Raw genomic sequence first — 19,652 nt, forward strand, 5'->3', positions numbered from 1 at the left:
TCTTGGCCTTGAGCATTTGCTCTCGCTTCATCTCTGATCCATATTTAGAAAGGAGTGCAGTGCCCTGTAGATTGGGGCATCAATTAAATCGCTATTAGAGGACTGCTGAGGTGGAAGATGGTGTGCTGGACGGCAGTGACAGACTTGAATGTATCAGCACTCCTTTTATGTCAACTGTTTTGATATTCATGGGCCTTGTCTCACAGGGAAGGTGTCCACATGATTTAGTTTGGGTAAAGCAGAAGGTCGAACAGTGCGAATTGATTTGGCTTTGGCTGAGCTGTGAAGTTGAGAGGTGCATTATGCAAGATGAACCCGATCCTCTCTTCCCTAAGACTGCCGATGGGAGGTGTTGACCCGCTTATTGATGACTATAGACTCCACTTTTTCTTTTGCTCGAGTAAGCACAGACCCCCTCCCCACTGTGTGGACGTGAAAGGTGTGGCTGGTCATTGATCCATGCAAAAAACCTGTCTACAAAAAACAGCCACTGTACTTGTGCTGCTCTTCGCAGTCAGGAGCTCACAGAATGCCGACGCAATGCAGCCAGTGGACCACGGACCTGGGACCTTTGGGCGAAACTACACCCTCCATGCAAGGTAGAGCTCAACTCTTCCTCGTTGTTGGAACTGCATGTACTGCTTAGGTTTCTCTAGGGGCAGAAGTTCATCTAAACGTTGCCAAATTTAATGCAAAATGTTCATTAAATGTAGGTAATCTTTAGCTTCAGTCCTGTTGTTTTTTAACAACATCATAGAGTGGGAAAAACCTACTACTTGTAATGTTATTGTTGCACAGTTCACACTGTCTGAACGCTCCAGACAAAGACAGTTACCTGATTTTAATTTCCAAGTAGTTATAATCACCACCAGAGAACATAATTACCCCATCACTGGAAGCATTGCTCTGATTGGATGCAATCAACCATACATGTAATTGTCTTTGATTGTGTATTATTGAACAGAAACCACATTTCTACTGTTTCTTTACTACCTCTGTTCATCAAGACCTGTGAAATACAGGCCCTGCTATCATCTTGAAATGCTGGTGGACTCCTTAGCTGAAGTAGACTATAAATAATAGACACAAGGGGAACCCAGTGGCGTGTGAATTGTTGAAAAATCTATAGTTGCTAGAAAAAGTTGTCTGGTAACAGCATCGGTAGGCTATGTTTCACACCTGTGCTGAAAAACACCTTAAACAGTCTGGGTTTGTGCAGTCGATATTTCTGTGATAGATAATGGAGGAAAATCCATTCTCATACTTAGTCATCCACACACCACAGCAACCTCAAATGAAAAGTAACTTTTCTGCCTTTCCCTTGAGTATTATGACTAATGCATTTACATAAAATGTTTAGGGCAAAATGAAATTCATTTCACTAGAAATAAGCAGGGACTTTGTTGTTTGACAGATGCTAATATCATCAAGACAATTATGCAATTCTATGTGCCTCTGCCTCACACTCCCATCTCTTTTTTTGCTTGATAAGTCTTTTGAATAACACCCGTTACTGCTCTGAGTCACAAATAATTGGCACTATCAGATTAAAAATAAAACACCTACACTTCAAAGTAACTGTTATGGGAGCGTTTTTTTTTCATCTTGTGTCAGGGGAGACTTGCTCTGCCTGTCTGAATGTGACAGTTTGAGGGGGAAAAAACCCCAAAAGAGATCATTTGCGAAGTATGAATGCTGCCAAATGACTACGCTTTACGGGTTATTCCTAGGACTCTTTGAGCCACAGAAAAATACAGTCACTTTAGATCAGCTGCAAAGGGAGATAGCTGAGTCAGTATAGTTGCGGATGTGTAGAGACTGAGATTCAGGGGTCTTTGTGGGGTCAGAGAAAAGGACAGCAAAATTCAGCTATATCCTCCTGGGAAAAAAAGTGTCTTCCAATTACTTTTTTTGTGATTTCCTTCCTATTTAACGTTTAAAGAAAATCTTAACAATTTAGGCTTGCTAAACTTTATTTTTATTGTCCACTGTAGTGGACTACAGGACTATTTCAGTGTGAAAAGACTAAAAAAAATGAACAGATTATGGCTGTAGAGGGATATTAAACCAAGAATACATTTAAAATTGATTAAAAAAAAACATGCCATATCACTGTAAAGCCTAGGATGTCCTCTTTACAATACACCAGGGGTTGATAGAGTAGGTCAAAAGAGTAAGAGGATATGCATGTGGACAAAATGTCCACTACAGAGGACACATGTCAATGGGCTGTATCTCAGGAGGATATCTCATAATTCACCAAAGAACAAAGTGTAACTATGACCTACTGGTATTGACATGTTCAAAATGCATCAGGTTAAAAGGATTACATCTGGTACAATGTATTGTCTGTATCTCAGATTTACAGATAATGTGTGCCCATGTAAATGATATAACTATATATTTGCACTTTGTACTATTATTATTATTATTTTTTTATGTGTTTTTTTTTGTTTGCTTTTTTTCTTAACTCCACTCTTTCTTTTTGTCATTATTGTTATTATTGTTATTTCTTTTCTTGGTTTTGTTGTGGTTTTGAATGTTGAGGTTGTTTTCTATAGTGTACTTAATGGATTTGTCTGTAAGCTCTGCTGCTTAAAAGTTGGTTTATAGACTGTTGTTATTACAAACAGTGGATTGCATATATGAAAACAGCCTTGAAAAAAGGGAAAAAATAAAGTATTAAAATAAAAAAGATTTACAGATAATGCTAATAATACCAGTGAATCCAGTAGATGGCACTGCTGCCTCCAGGACCCAGCATCCATCCAGAGCACAACGCACCCTTTTACTGTTCTTACAGTCTCTCTACTGTAGTGGCCAGGCATGTTGTGTTTGTGGAGGTGAGAAGGAGCACGACGATGGTACTAGTCTCCATCAGCCTGGATGCGGATTTAGAGTTACAGTAGCTGTGCCTTATTGAGGATGTACGGTGATGGAGAGGGCACCGTGTGGGACCGGGTCGGGCGGCCACACCGGGACTGCATGTGCTACCTTGGACCTCCTACTTTGATGCCAATGTAAGACATTTTAAACTTTTTTACAAATGCATTTGCAGCCAAACGACAGGAGGCACCTGTTGCGCACTTTGTGCACTGATAAAGTAAATGTTACTTTATAGGGCAGAGGTGTTAAAATATTCAGTATAGGGTGTTTTTCTCTGTGGATTTGATTGATGTTTTAAATTCAACTGGGGTGCTAATAGTGGCCTAATTGTTGGGAGTCAAGATTGATTTTACAATTAAAAAGTAAATAAATGGGCTTTGAGAAGGATATGGCAGCACAGTGGGGGATTTTACGCACTGATTTTCCTCTGAGTGGGTCAGTAAATCATGTTTGGACGGTTTCATGGGTTTCCTCTGTGCTACTTTGTCAGGTGCATCGCAGTTAAAGAGCTTTATTGGTGCAATAATACATTCAACTGTTCCTTTTTCGTTTTATCTCACCCGCTGGACACAAAGTAAGGAGCTTCTCTGCACGGTAACATTATATTTAGTCTGAATGGCTGTGGGTAATTTGTGCTCCAGTGCCTATGAAGCCCAGAGCTGTCAAAAGTGTTAAATCACTCGTGCTCGATTCATTAGTTTCAGATTAAAGGTACTATTTGTAACTTTCAGAAATGCTTGTTAACAGCGACACCTGTGGCCGTTAAGTCAACGGAAGTCAGCGTCGGCCTCGCGCTTTGCTCGCTCTACATAGACATGAACAGCATCGCTCAAAACAGTGAGGCGACACACATTAGCTAAAACCACAATATCACTCTATATTTCAACTGTTTGGCAGTAATGTTAGCTGACCAGACGAAGGTCTCTCCATGAATCACTGCTGATCCTAGTGTTGGCTTTTCCTGCCTCAGCCTCCCGACCGCGGCCAGAAGGAACAGGGAAGACACCGGCACCCGGTCGGAGACGATAACGTTTCTCTCTACGGAGCCCCGTCACTTCACAAGACACGGGAAACCTCTGTTGGTCTGGAGGAGCTGCAGCATTTATTTCTGCACAAACTTCCACTGTACATTCACTAGATATTCTCAGAGCTAAACTAACTCTTCTTCAGTGTGTACTGTGCGCGCATGAACGTGAGGTGGAGCAAGAACGCACGCGTTGTGTGACTGAAGACAAGCAGGCAGTGGAACGGTCTGAACAGCGTAGCCACACGCGAGCGAGCATACACGAGCGCGCATGGGATCCCGACCCGGTAGATTTATACCTGTAAAAAGTTACAAACAGTCCCTTTAAAGAGCTTTATTGCTGCAATAATACATTCAACCGTTCCTTTTTCGTTTTATCTCACCTGCTGGACACAAAGTAACAACCTTTAGTTGGAACATGTTTATATTGACAATGAGGTAAGAGTGAGAAAACATAAAATAATGGATAGAGAATTAATTTCTTAGTACAGTTTTTTTAGTTTTTCTATTATTTTGTGTTTTTGCTGCTAAGAAAGCCATTTACAAACTGCCCCCAATAACAGAATCCAATACAAGGTTCTGAATATTCTATCAGACACAAACTGCACAAAGTTACGCTTATTCTGATAAGAAAACTTGTTATTGTTGTTAGTCATATAATATATCATTTTAAAGCTCTTTTTGTTGTTGCTCTTTATGCTGGAACTATCCATGGGCACATCAGATCAATATGGAGTTAGTTATAAGGGCATTTGGAGTTGCATTCAGAATGTGCCCCATTGCAGCATTAGAGGTAAAAAGTCAAATTCTCTTGACCTCAGTGTCATGACAATGTGACTGAAGGATAGATTATAGTCTAAGCTTTACATGATATATGACTTCATGATATTGTGTGTTGGTTTCCCTCTTTTATACTGGATCTATGTGTAAAATGGCGAAAAAAGATGGAAAAATTTGAATGATGGAGTGATAGCACATAGAAAGCTACCATTGCTGCAATGCTATCATGCATTTTCCAACACTAGGGACATAGAACCTTTAAACAAATCACTATGAGACCTGGTCCCTCCAAAGTGGCACGACCAACCCCCTGGCTCATGGACTACTTCTCTACTTCTCAGTGTTAAATCACTCGTGATCGATTCATTAGTTTCAGATTAAGTCTATAGGCCTAATGTGCATTAGTAAGCTATATACAACAGTTGCAGGAGCAGCAGTCACTCTTGCTTAGTGTCTTCCACAGTGTTGTTGTGCGGACTCAGGGCCAGTGAAGGATGATGATGATTTCTGTGAGAGGAGCTGCAGGGGCCCTTTACGCACACTCTCTGTGGGACATACAGCACTGACTTTCCCCGCTTTCGCCAATAAGAACTGTTGTCTTATCAAGTCACATTCAAAGTTTAAAGGCTTCCTCTCCCTTTTGTCTCACTTTTGGTCTTATTATAACACCGGCCACCCCCTTGTTGTTCTCTCTTCCATCCAAGCGGGATGCGCAGGTCGCCCGACGTGAGCCCCAGAAGGCTTTCGGACATCAGCCCTCAGCTCAGACAGCTCAAGTACCTGGTGGTGGACGAGGCCATCAAAGAGGACCTCAAGTCCTCGCGTTCAGTGGAGGACATCAACAGCGCGTCCATAGAGGAGAGGATATTGCGCATAACCGGCTATTATGGATATCAGCCTTGGAATGCAAGCTACAAGAGTGAGTCCCGTTTTGCATGTATGGAGCTGTTCATCTCTGTGACTATACTGGGGAGAACGGGGTTGGTCATCACACTTTTTTACTATCCCTCAAAAATGGTATCCTTAAATAGATTCCCTTTATGGAAGCTTAAAGTGTCAGGTAGGAATTGAGTGGCATTACTCTCCTTAAGCTTATTCTGCTCAAAAGATATAGATTGTCAAATATGTCTTGTGCTACTTGTGACAACCATCCTCATGGTGTTGAGGGTGGGTTGTCAAACCCTCAAGCTGTCGGATGAATTTCTGACAAGTCCGAAATTTTGGTCGGCCGTCCACAGGCGGCGATTCCCCAACGTCATTGCCTTTATTCTGCTTTCTTACAGTAATCAGTGCGCAGCTATCAAGATAACAATGTACAATAGATATAGTTTAGCAAAATAGACAAACCATCTGCGAGTCCATATACGCCCCCATACCAGCAGACAGGATGGCACAGATGATCAAGGCAGCACGTTTCTGCCTTGTCAGCATTGTGACTGGTACAGGCATCTGCTAGCAAACAAACTATCTACACGTACAGTAGGAGTTACACAACAACATTATTAAAATCGTACACTGTATGCCCAGCTTAAGCTGACAACCACATGTTGTAGCCTAGCGAAGAGCTCTCCCTTCATACCTTTTAATGGTAATACTTGTTTTATTATAAACCCATTGTGTTAAAGCCTAGAAGAGAAACACAGAAGAGCTGGATATCTACATTTACAAAGTCCTCTCACCTCAATGTCAAGTGTCTTACTCCTGAAAAGACACTGTAGGTGACCTCTGACCCCAATTCTGAAAATGTTTTGTATCAACATCTTTTAACAGCGCCCTCTGGGGACCGAGATCTAATGAATGTGACAACCAACTCCGTTCTCCCCTACATGTAGTGGCCAATAAGTAGAGCACTGTTGGCCCACACAACCAGGCTGTTAGTCCTTGTGATGCCTGACTCAGACACTCATTTTAGATAACATTACAATTTTGATGACAGTGATTTAATATAAAAGTGCTGTTCGTTTTTGGAGGTGCAGTTCGATGGTGTGCTCTTACTGCCATGGTTAGGCACTTTATGTGGGTGGATGGAGTTAGAGGACAGGGAACTGCATGTAAAAGTAGGCTATAACATGTAGTACTAACCTAAAAGCCTTTGCAGATTTCACTTATCTGATGGAAATCACCTTGTTGCATTGTTTTACCAACCAGAGGCACATTTGGACATTTTTAGGCCCCCTGAATGTAAGGCAGTGTGATGTGTCCCCCTTGAATCCCATAACTCAACTTCTTTCTTTCCATCCTTTCATCCTTTACATTAACCTGGATTTGGTGTTAAAGGGATAGTTTGGGTGTTTTGAAGTGGGGTCGTATGAGGTATTATCCATAGTAGGTGTGTTGCTTACGGTAGATGATGTCGGCATGCCCCCAGTTTGGAGAAACAGACAGGAGCACCGACACCGGAGCAAAGCAATATACTGCTGTGGTCGGGGACGGCAGCAAAACGTATTTTAGCCACCTAAAAGAAAAGCTCACCTAAAGAAATTGATACCCGTTTAAGTGTACGCTATATTTATCTCGCCTTTCTGACGGGGAACTGAACTGAAAGTGAAACTTATCTATGCTCTCTTCAAAGCCAGCAGGCTTAGCTGACAGAAACAGTATAGATACGTTTCACTTTTAGTTCAGTTCGCCGTCGTAAAATATTCTAAATGTAGCGTAAACTTGAACAGATGTCGATATTTTTAGGTGAGCCTTTCTTTTAGGTGGCTAAAATACGTTTTTCTGCAGTCCCCGTTCACAGCACTGTATTGCTTTGCTTCAAAACACCCAAACTGTCCCTTTAAAGCAAAGTGCAAGGGCTGGTGTGCCATGTAGTGTGTGGGATGCACAGAACAAGAAGGGAGCTTGTCTGAAACACATGGCGTCACCAAGATGTTGCACACCTTCATCATCATTTCCACTGAATCTAAATTTACACACTTTGAGAATTAATTGCTAAAGCATCAGTGTTGCTGATGGTTGCATGCAGACAGAGGAGCTAATGTTTACATCACTTGGAGCTTGTTGAGCTCGGAGCCAGACAGTGGGAATGTTGCTCAGAGCGGTTCAATCTTTGGAGAAAAAAATGTTGTCAACGCAGCTTTTATTTTCCTCTGTCATTTCCTTTCTTTGCATCATCTCTGCTGTTGATGGATTACAGTCTTGCTTCACTTGCTCTGTGCCTTCATCTGTCTCTATCTTGCTGTATAATGGTGTCGGGATGACACTGTCTTAACCGTCAATCTCCTGTTCATTTGTCTGTTGTTGCTGCTCTGATGTGAATACATTCAGTAGGATTTTCTGGATGATGACCCTTGGCTGGTAGCTGGCGGAAGATTTTGTAAATTTCATATGAGAGGCTGCAATATTAAACAGCTGCGAGGCTACTTTAAAATTTATAGGCCTATACCTAACATCTGAACACTGCAGACTTCACAAGACAGCAGCTGCTCTGATCTAAATGTGTCTTTACTTCTTTCGTAACTGGTGTTGTCACAAGGGAAGGAACAGTAAAAAGTAAAGTGGAATATTCCTCTTTGGCCTGATTAAATATGGGGGGCTGTGGTGACAATGACTCAACGATGACTGAAATAAATATATTTTTTGTGAGAAGAACAGATGAATATTTATTTAAAGGGACTATTTGTAACTTTCAGAATTGCTGCTTAACGGCGACACCTGTGGCCTTGAAGTCAGTGAAAGTCAGCGTCGGGGTCGCGCTTGCTCGCTCTAAATATACATGAACGAGCATCGCTCAAAACAGTGAGGCGACACACGTCAGCTAAAACCACAATATCACTCTATATTTCACCTGCTTGGCAGTAATGTTAGCTGACCAGACGAAGGTCTCTCCATGAACATGATTTAGATCTGATCCTAATGTTGGCTTTTCCTGCCTCACCCTCCTGCGCCCGCAAGGAGACACCGGCAACCGGAGCCTCTCCTCCGCTGCCTGCTTGCCTTCACTGACACGGCGCGCACCAACAGAGGTTTTCCGTGTCTTGTGAAGTGATGGGGCAGGCAGAGGAGACGAGGCTCCGGCCACACGCGAGCGCGCATATGAGAGCGCGCATGTGTCCCGACCCGGTACATTTATACGCTTACAAAGTTACAAACAGTCCTTTTAAATGTGATGAAATATACTTTATTCTGCCATCTGCGGGGCCCTGTGGCTGCCAAAGCAACTTTAGTTAAATATACTTACACTATTGTATATGTCCTTTGACAGACATAAGTGCTTTATATTTTTATACACTGAACTGTAATTAAAAGAGCTGCATATTGAGACGTTTTTCTTTAAAGCCAAGTTGGCCTTCAAGGAGCATCTGATTAGCTATTGATGTAAACAGTAATAAATGGATTTGCCATCTAGTTTAATTTGTGTAGTTTATCTAAACCTCTGTCTGAAATCATCTTTTTTATGCGTAGGTAATTTATTCACCTTCCTAAGAGCTGTGTTTCAAACTGATTCAAGGAACTCATTATCTTCGATATAACAGTTGTTTTCCATGTAATTGCCTGATTATGTAATAGCTGTTATGGAACAAACATAATTGCAAGTATTGCTTGTTAGAGTGGTTGTGTTTTAAGTGTCCACTTCACGTTAAGTGAGATAAATGATGGGATTAATTCCAAAACACCACTACCATGCTGAGAAATGAAATGTTGCCCTGAAAAGCAGCCACTACTTGAGTTGTACAGCGTAATCTGTCCCCAAAATAGCGCTTTGTTGACGGCAGTCGTACTGCGATTTCGTGATGAGTGGCACTGTTGCATCAGATATTTTCCTGCGTGCGTGGCCATCAGGGGAAATGTCACCTCTCCATTAATTGGTGTTGTGTTTTACCATTCAGGAAATGTTGGGTTCGTTCAGTTTGTTTCTGTTTGTAGCAAACCAAACCTAAAGCGCAAATTAAAATATGCCATGTTCCAAATCCACACAGTTGTCAGTTTTTACTAGACGAACTGCAGTAGTTGCCGAACAGAATCAGCCCACAACCTTCTCCAACACACACGACCGGACTACTCAGCACCTAGAAAGCGATGGCTAATGGCTGAAGAGTGGGGGGCTGATGCTGAAGGCAGTCAATTTCAAGAGAGGTGGGAGGCTGAGCACTTCTCAGTAGAGTGCAAAGAGATGCCTCTTTGATTCATTTGCCACCAACCTTTCCAAATTGGCACATGTGCTTTATCACAGCAGTAAGCGGAGTGAGAGGGACCGTGGAGCTAGTAGTAAGCGATGATTCAGGCTGAGGATGAAACATGGTTGTGTGACTTAATGGATCATCTCCATAAACTGAATATGAGACTGCAGACATCACACACATGCAGGATGCTCTAATAGCCCTTTTAACATAACTACATGTGCAACAGAGCTAAACGCGACATGAAAACCTTGCTCATTTATCAAACCTGCCTGAGAGTCACCGAAAAGCAGCATTGATGTAGTAGATCTAAGTGAATTATACTGCAGGATGTCCCTTTTATCCCAGGATGCTACAGCCCTGTATTCAGGCTGTGTTTAGCATGTTTGGACCCGTATGTACTCAGCTACTATGTACCTGATTCTTGTCTCTTCTCTCTCTCTCTATCCACTGTAATAGATTGATAAACACACAAATACAGCCAAAATGATGATATTCTCAGTGAAGATGCACACTACCTAGAGAAAAACACTCTCAGTCCACTTTGAACATGGCTGCAGATGGAGGGATTGATGTCTGTATCAAAGAAAAGGTCACTGGATACTGGAGAAAGGTTATTGGAGAGGATAAATTGAGCTACGATATCAGTAAATATATATTATAAAAATAAACACTTTTCACTAATTTTGTCTTTAAAGATCTTTTTGATAAAATTTTTATGTAGACAAATAATCTTATAAAAATGATACATCCACCGCCTGGCTTCACACCAATCCCAGGTGCTCAATGATAAAAGGAGACTGCCTGTGCCATGCCTGGCTGCACTGACACTGGTGTCTCCATCAGGCTGCAGGATATGTGACAACTGCAACAAGTGACAACTGACGTTATCACATATTAGACGTATTAGCTGTCTTAGCTTAATCATACGAACAACAATAACCCATATAATAACAAATTGGCATATTTAAACAAAACCAACAACAACTACCAACAGCCATAGTCCTTACAACCTTAATTAATGTGTTATAACCGGTTAGATTGACAAAATGAGAAAAATAACAACTACAATCCCCAACCCTGTCTCCCACAAAATGACGTTCCCTCACAACTAAACTGCATTCTCAATTACATTTCGACGTTACTTTACGTTACGTTACGTTACTTTCTCCCGGATTACGGTCGCAGTTTTAAACAGTTTTAAACAGTTTTAAACAGTTTTAAACACACGGTTAATGTTGTAAACAAGAGAAGAAATGCAACAAAACTACTGGGTTAGGTTTAGTAAAAAGACATCATGGTTTGCCTGAAAATGTTTCACATGGGAAACGAACAGCGGCCTCTTGGGGTAAAGTCCTGTGTCTGTTGGCATGGGAAATTGAAACCTATAGTGTAAGATTTGTACTTTCTAGGTTCAATCAACTTAAAGCAAAGACTTTGCACTTTTCCTAATCAGTTTTGATATAAAGCAGCAGAGCAATGGTACCATCATTGCTGCAGAAATTCTGACATATTATCTCATTTATGTCCATCCACCGTGGAGGATTACATGCTGGATCCACGTCATGATTAATAAAACATTAATGAATCCTCTTCGCAGACCGATTAGAATTTTGCCCGAACAGAAATTGAATTTGATATCACTGCAGCAGGTTATCTACTTAGAGATACAAGGGAAGTATTTCCACATGAGGGGAAAGTGGAATGAAAAAAACTCTTTTTAATGTGTCATCACTTTCTCCTTTGCATGAGGATTCCTAAGGACACAAGACACAGTTTCAGCTAAAATGATACCACTTAAAATCATCTTGAATTTAATGGTTTTGGGGATTTTTTATCCTCTTTATCTTCATTTATTTCCCCTTTTAATTGCTTATGTTAGTCTTATGCATTTATTGAATAAAAAATATATATGTACAGTACACATAGTATGATGTGCCCGTTATAAAGACTCGTATAGGTGCTTCAAAAGAAGAGTTTTCTCTCAGACATGCAGGAGAAATATGAAAAAGATTGTAACCATGGAATAGCCTATAAGGGAAAAACCTGAAACTGTTTTTCTACCCTTTCTTAATTTAATTTTTCTTCCACAAGCAAAACTTTTGACTCTAGTGGTATCCAAAAGTGAAGTAAAGTATATGCTTAAAGCAAGTCCTTTTGAAGATAACATTACCCTAAAAGGAGAGCTGGCATTAAGTCCACAAACAAGTTCTGGCTGAAAAGCTTGTTTTACTTCAGATCCTCATAGACAGAAATGGCGTTCTCTAAGATTAGGCCTTTCCTTTGCCAGAGAAGTTGTCCCTTTAGGTTTGTGAAGTCCCACCGAGAAGTGAAATATTTGTCTGACAAACGGACTTTGTTCTTTTCCTAATTTACTCGCACTATCTATCACAAATGTAGCGTCCCCTCTGGTGCAAATTTAGAGCTTCACGAGGCATGAAATGAGGTTGGATTCTATTTTGAGCTCAGGGTTTTGGGTATGGTGAGATGCTACAGTGGAGCAGGTTGGAGAGAGCCTATGTACGCATGTACACATTCACTGCTGGCAGTAACAGGACAGCTGGAAGGGATGGGCAAGGTAGGTGCCGACTGTGGCTGACGCTGATAATGACACCTTTCGACTCAGCTGGAGCTGAGGAGAAAGACGAGAATAGTTATGCAGATACACGCAGCAGCTTAAGGATAAATCCAGCTTGCATACAGGCTTGGTCTCAAACTCCTCAAAGTCAACGTTTTTTCTTAGAATCTCAATTCAAATTGCACCAGTGTCCAAAAATGAATCAGTTAAACATACCAGTTTCTCAATCAACAAAAAAGTCTCAATAGACCAGGATGCAATGCAGCCAGAAGAAGTTGGATTGTGAGTGATGGGTACAGCTCACACGTTTTCTCACATAGAAGAGATGCTGTTCTGCTATCACTGTTGCTCTCTCTCTTTTTTTTTTTTGTCTATTAGATTTTGCAATTTTTAACACAACACAAACACTCATACATCATGTATCCCCTCCCGTCCCAACAGCAGAGGTAAACAGAAAAAAATACAAAATAGGTAATGGGAATGTTCAGAATACAAAAACAAAACAAACTGGGATCACACCAGCCGCGATGCCACATCAGCCCAGGGGCCTACCCCCAAACTTCTGGCGTCCTTTGGACCACACCCATCTTCGAACTAAACCTTCATTTTGATCTCAGCTACACATCTGAAAAGTTTCGTGACTGCATCTTGCGTGGTGACAACATCTGTCCACAGACGGACTGAAATACAAATAACTCAAAATCACTTCTGTAGTATAGTTCCCGCTACATTAGGGATCTCCAGGACCACATTTTGCCATCATGACACACAGACTCACAAGGTGAAATCAATACCAGCCATACACACTGTCACAGCTGGTAACAAAGACATAGCTGCATGCAGCACTACACAGAGTCCATGTACCACTGTCGCTCTCTTTGAAGAAAAATCCACAGCTGAGCGCGATAAGCTTTTGCATATGTTGTCTGAGGGTGGGCAAAAGTCCTGCCCCTTCCGGTGGACCCCATGTGACCTTATTTCTGAAAAAATATGTACAGTAGTCAACGGAAGATGCATGAAACACACATAGATGTTTGTCAATTTAAAACATCATTTTAAAGTCAAGTGTATCCTCCACATCTGTAACCCTCAAGCCAAGCGACAGCACGCACAGAGCAGACACAAGTCTTGCCATACATGCTGATGTTCAGTCAAGGGTGCAAGATCACCTCTGTGTTGCACTCAAATTTGTTGTTCACATTTACAGTCATCCACAAAGCAAACAGAAGTGGAGACAACAACAGTACAGTATTTAGGTAAACAATTCATCACGTTGCAGGGTTGCATCTCTATATTGTTCTTTATGCATACATTTTTAGAACACTACTACATGTTTTAATAATGTGCATAAGATACAATATACAAAAAAAAGTCATATACCCAGAGGACTTGAGCATCATGATATATTTAATATATTAAGTAAATGGGTTATATGACCATATGCTGCCGGCATCTGACATGTTTCGCGAACGGGATGATTTAATAACGGTGGAGTCTTACCCATCACATCAAGGAACTGAGGCATCGCGTCTGCAGGAGTATGAATACTGAACTGAGTTAGCTCTCAGTCTCAGTCGAGCACAAAGGGACTGGAAAGTCAGCGATGAAAGGAACAAGCACACAGTTTAGTGCAAGATATATTTACGACGGTGGCTTTTGGGCTCATCCGGATTTAAAACAAATTAAGTATAGATCGGTGAAGTACCGAGCATATTATTCTGTAGGAATTTAACAGGAAAACATTTATAAGGTTGGAGTATCTTTAAAAACACAGTCAGAAAAGGTTACCAGTGTATTGGCACCCAAATCATAGGGATTTCTGACTCCAACCAGTCCCTGAATAATTTCCCCAGTGTGCTTCAAAAACACTGTTTGAGCTGAACATTTCTAGTGTTCTACCCAAGTGGCCAGGCTTCTCTGTACAAGCATATTTTAGGCTTTCTTCTGCTGTCCCCAGTACAGTAGAAGCAGCTTCTGTTGCGTAACACCACATCTATAATTGAGAAGGACGCATAGATCATCAGACACCTGCTCCTGAAGTCCCGCTTTTGCCCAGTGGACTGGAGGAGCTGTGAATCAGCTATACTGCACGACTTTGAAGACAAAAAAACTCCAGTCTTGTCTCTTTCAGCTGCTCGTATTTGCTCTCAGTGTGGTGGAGATTACTATGGCTAGAGGGGCGGATGCAGATGAGCAAAATGAGCCAATTCGGGGGCTTGAAACAGTATTGCGGAAAACATATACCGTCTTAGTTCAGAGGTGGATATTTCTTAGAAGAACCCTTTTGGTATTTCTTGCACAGGGACACTTTGCTTGATAGAGTGGTAAACATTTTGCATGCGTGATCTTGTGGAGCATCTGTGTATCTTATGTAATATCTGAGACAACCGGTTGCCTCAGCTTGATATCGTTCGTGTTCGTGTCTCTCAGAATTAACCCCGAAGACAACGGCGCTAACTGAATCGGTGCTCTGTTCTCAGTGCTCACTCTTCCTTGTAATGAAAATCCTTTCAGTTTAATGCCAAATCCTGTCCTGCTGTCATCCCTTTCTCCTCCTCACTCCTTTTATCTGCTGTTAATTAGAAGTTGTGAAGTGATGACTCCTACGCCTGCGTAATTAATCAAAGATCTGCTGTGGCCATACACAACACATCATTGTCAGCGTTGGCCACAGAAGAGCGGTGCTCGGGAACAGGGAGAGCAAAGTGTAAATGGGATTTTGCAAGTAATTAGGAGGCTTCTGTGGGCATCTTGATGGGTGAGGACGAGTGTTGATGACAGCTTGTAGCACTGATACACACAAACAAAACCCTTCGTCAACTGCTATTAGTTTAAATCTTGCTTAAGTGAGCATATTAAACATGATTTTGTGTCCACTTGTTCTGCTTAAAGCAGTTAGAACAGCGAGCGCAGACGTCATCAATATGACAGAAGAAAATGGTTTAAAAAAGAGATAAGACTGCGATCTAGACACTTGCATCTGTGCCAAGTGTCAAGAGTGAAAGTGTAGAAAGTAAAAAGAGGAACAAAGTCAGCTCTATCTGTATCTCAGTCCTGTAGTTGTTATCATTGGTTTGGAAGAAAAGTGTTGACCTAGTTATAAAAAGTTAGGCAAAAGTTTGCCAGAGCAATCTTACCCCACGCCATTTCAATTTTTCAATCACATTAAGCACTCAGAAAAATATAAGCTGCCTTTACCTTTTCTGCCAAATTTGCATATCCCATTACACATTAAGCTCCTGTATTGATATTCCCTTTCATATTCCATATTCCCAGAGCAATATGCAGTGCATGACCGACAGCTGACCTTCTCACTGCATTAAGGCCTGAGATGCTACAGAATCCAACATTGACAACACTATCCGACACTTGTCCGCCGATTACAGTAAGATCCACTGCATTACAGAACTAAGACGACTTGTGTGTCAACAGGGTGCTTGTACTGATGAACCAGCCAGGTCCCCTAAAAATTACATTCCCATACAACAAAACGGCATTGGCAATTATGTTTCGAGGGAAACGTATTTTCTCCCAGATTACGTTTGTTTTTGACGCATCACAAACATGTTTCTAATCATACTCAACAGAAATCCAGGTACGGAGGAGGTCAGGGTGGATGGATGGGTCAAACAAACACAGGACTTTCACCCTGGAGACTGCTGTTCATGTCCTGTGTGTAACCACAAATCAAATTTGACTTATTTAATTTTCATCCGTAACTTAAATAATGAAACAAACATCCTTATTTTAAGCCATACCCTGATGTCTTACCAAGCCTAACCAACTACTTTTGTTGCGCTTTTGTTTTGTTTCAATTTACAATATTATCCTTACATGTTTAAAACTGCGACTGTAATCCAGGAGAAAATAAGTTTTCCTTGAAACATAATTGAGAATGCGGTGTACGTATATGGGAACTATACGGCTGTCAAAGTTAACGCGATAATAACGTGTTAACGCAAATTTGTTTTAACGCCACTAATTTCTTTAACGCATTAACATAATCGAAAATGGGTTCTATGGGTACCCACGAGTCTCCCCTTTACAGACATGCCCACTTTATGATAATCACATGCAATTTAGGGCAAGTCATAGTCAAGTCAGCACACTGACACACTGACAGCTGTTGTTGCCTGTTGGGCTTGAGTTTGCCATGTTATGATTTGAGCATATATTTTTTATGCTAAATGCAGTACCTGTGAGGGTTTCTGGACAATATTTGTCATTGTTTTGCGTTTTTGATTGATTTCCAGTAATAAATATATACATACATTTGCATAAAGCAAACATATTTGCCCATATATCTGTCGATTGAAAGCCCTAATGGGAACGTAATTTTGTAGAAGACAGGGTTGGATGAACCCACAGAGAATCATCACCCTCAGCTCTGCGTAGCGTTTGAACTCAGATATACTGACTATACACAAACTGCTCAGCACCAAACTGCAGACAGACAAAGTTAGCAACAAGATAGTGCAGCGAAAGAGGCAGATATTTCACTAAAGAATTGGTGGAGACCAAACCAGAGCTACAGTAAGAGGAGAGCATTGTACTTAAATTTGTCCGAAGGCCAGAAAACACAGCTCCAAAAGGTATGATAATGTTGTCAGTGTCTGCTGAATCTGTAAATACGAAAATGTTTGCTAATACGTTCACCATAAAAAACTTTATACGGTGATAATATGTCAGTGTTGCATTAACAGCTTGTACAGCACAAGCTGTGTGTGTATAATACGTAATGCGTGTTTCAATGTGTTTCAAATATTCATTAAAGTAATGAATGCTGTTTTCATTTTTTTTGATAGAATGGGACCACAAAGTTTTGAAAGTCTTGTTTTCCACTGCAATGCAAGACTTTTTGCACACTTTTTATGGACATTAATTGATGTTCTAAAACCATATGAATATATGTAAAGGCCTATATGCAGCGCATACATTAAATAATTGGCAAATACAAACATGAATGAATTAACATTCATTATACAATACATTAATCATCATACAGTCCTTCAGATAATTAGAAAAAATTTGAAATGTCAAAACAATGATTATTCACTAGAGATGATGATTAATTCATGTTTGTTTTAAACCTGATACTTTGTCCCCAAAGACATTATGTCGAGAATCAAATCCACAAAATGTTCCAATGGGAAGTCATGGCTGATTATGTTCAATTTCTACTGATGTCGTGAAAGTGAAAGTTATTATTATGCTTGATTGTGATGTCAATAAACTGTGTGTTGCTGCAGATTTGTGTCTAGTGTTCATTCTTTGTTGATAGATGATTTTATCTATGATTAGGGTCTGTAATTGAATCATTATGAGAAAGGCAAATCCCCATTCAAAAGTAGTTATTTATGTCAAAGTAACATTAAGGGTAATCAAGATAATATGCAGCTAATTGGAAGAACGCAAAATAATTTCTCTGCATGCATATATGAATTATATCATTTAGTTGGATATTAGCTGTACATTTGACTGCAAAGAGAGGCCTTATTTGCATCAGACAGCAAGCTGTTTACATTTTTATCTCTCACTAATACATTAGATTGCAGTGTGGTTTTATACTGTAGCTGTTTTGTGAAATAGATGACATTGACTGCTGTGTTGCACCACACAGCATCACGTTACTGTACCAGTGGGCATTACATGCCAGGATTACATACGGTCCAGATACAAGACTTTGCTGGTAGCAAATATGCACAAAGCCACAGTCACACATATTTCACCCTTCAGCAGCTCTCCTTGGTCTACAACTGTTTGCTTTTTTCAGGTGTACATGATTTCCCACAGATCTGTTATGTAAAAATGTAGATGAAAATGAAAAAGTGTAGTTTGATTCTCTCCTCAGATCCTTTTTGATAATGCATTATTATTATCCTCTTTTCTTCCCTGCACAGTCGTGCAACATCTGATCACACCACCTTTTTATTTTGTGCACTGTTTGTCTGTTTTCATTTGTCTCACAGGAGTTCTATACTGTACGTGTGACTGAATGTTTACAACAGAGTGAGAGCTGCAATCCCATCGATCAACCCATCTACTGCTGAATCTAAATCTATTCCAGTCTCACCCTCTCTGTCATTGTTTACCTCGTCTCTTTGTCTTTGCCACTTTCCTTCTCAAGGTAAAAGCCGGTAGGGACATGGAGAAAAGAAAACATTTCTGCTTCCACTGCAGCAAAAAGAGAGCTCAGCATGTGACTCTTGAGATTAATTTGGAAAGGGTTTCTGTTGTCAAAGTCAAGGGAGTAACACACAGATGCAGCCAAGCATGTGAAGAATAGTTCTGGTAAACAGATTAATTTGGTCAAGAGTTTGCATACTTAAAAAATTCAGTATTAAAGGGGATAGTTTGGGTGTTTTGAAGTGAGGTTGTATGAGGTAAATATTTTAGCCACCTAAATGAAAGACTCACCTAAAAAAAAAATCAATATCCGTTTAAGTGTATGCTATATTTAGAATACTTTCACAGCTTTATCTTACCGTCAGACAGCCCTTTTTGATGGAGAACTGAACTGAAAGTGAAACTTATCTATGATCTCTTAGCAACAGACTCCGTTGACAAAAACAGTATATATAGGTTTCACTTTCAGTTCAGTTCCCCGTCGAAAAAAATATTCAAAATATAGCTCACACCAGGGGTCTCCAACAAGTAGCTTACGAGCTACTGGTAGCGCGCTACCCGTTTCTGAGTGGCTCGCTAAAGGTTCACATGTGAGAAGCATTTTTCAAGAATGAATCAGCGTTAGATGGTCCTGGCAATCAAGCAGTAGGCCTGCTGTTTTCTCGTATCTTGGTCTACAGAGAAAAGAGTTTGTTGTGGTGGAGGAGGGGTTGGGGTTGTGATGGTGCAGCCTGAGGTGAACCAGCAGGGGGAAAACAGCACACTTACATCATATATATTCTCTCAACAAGCTTCTATGATAACATTGTGCATCAGTCTTCGAGGCAAAGCATCTTCACTCTTAGTCACTGGCCAAAGATTACTAACTGGTTGCTATAGGCAAGGGAGACACTGAGTCCGAGAAATAGTCTGGCACATATCTCCCAAGCAACGTTTCACACTTCGGTTTTTGTACAAATTAGAAAAACAATAGATAACATGTTAATTACAGAGTTTTAGAGATACTTGTAGGTGGATTTTGTTACCTTTGAACCAGGGCTGGGTGATATGGCTTATAAATAATATCTATATTGCGAAATACAATATATATCTATATTTTCATATTTTCTCTAAACTAATAAGCTGTTTGATTTAT

At 40.6% G+C, this 19,652-nt stretch overlaps 1 protein-coding gene across 1 annotated transcript in view; it reads left to right on the plus strand.

The window, feature by feature from the left end:
• The first annotated feature begins 2,801 nt into the window (after positions 1-2,801).
• Positions 2,802-19,652, plus strand: part of slc35f3b (solute carrier family 35 member F3b) — a 68,034-nt gene continuing 51,183 nt past the window's right edge. Inside the window, exons 1-2 of the mRNA XM_074646348.1 lie at positions 2,802-3,020; positions 5,395-5,609. Coding sequence (XP_074502449.1) covers positions 2,926-3,020; positions 5,395-5,609 — 310 coding nt within the window. The 5' untranslated portion in view covers positions 2,802-2,925. The remainder of the gene's footprint in view (positions 3,021-5,394; positions 5,610-19,652) is intronic.

This window comes from Sebastes fasciatus, chromosome 9, assembly GCF_043250625.1.
Source record: "Sebastes fasciatus isolate fSebFas1 chromosome 9, fSebFas1.pri, whole genome shotgun sequence".
Classification (NCBI taxonomy): domain Eukaryota; kingdom Metazoa; phylum Chordata; class Actinopteri; order Perciformes; family Sebastidae; genus Sebastes; species Sebastes fasciatus.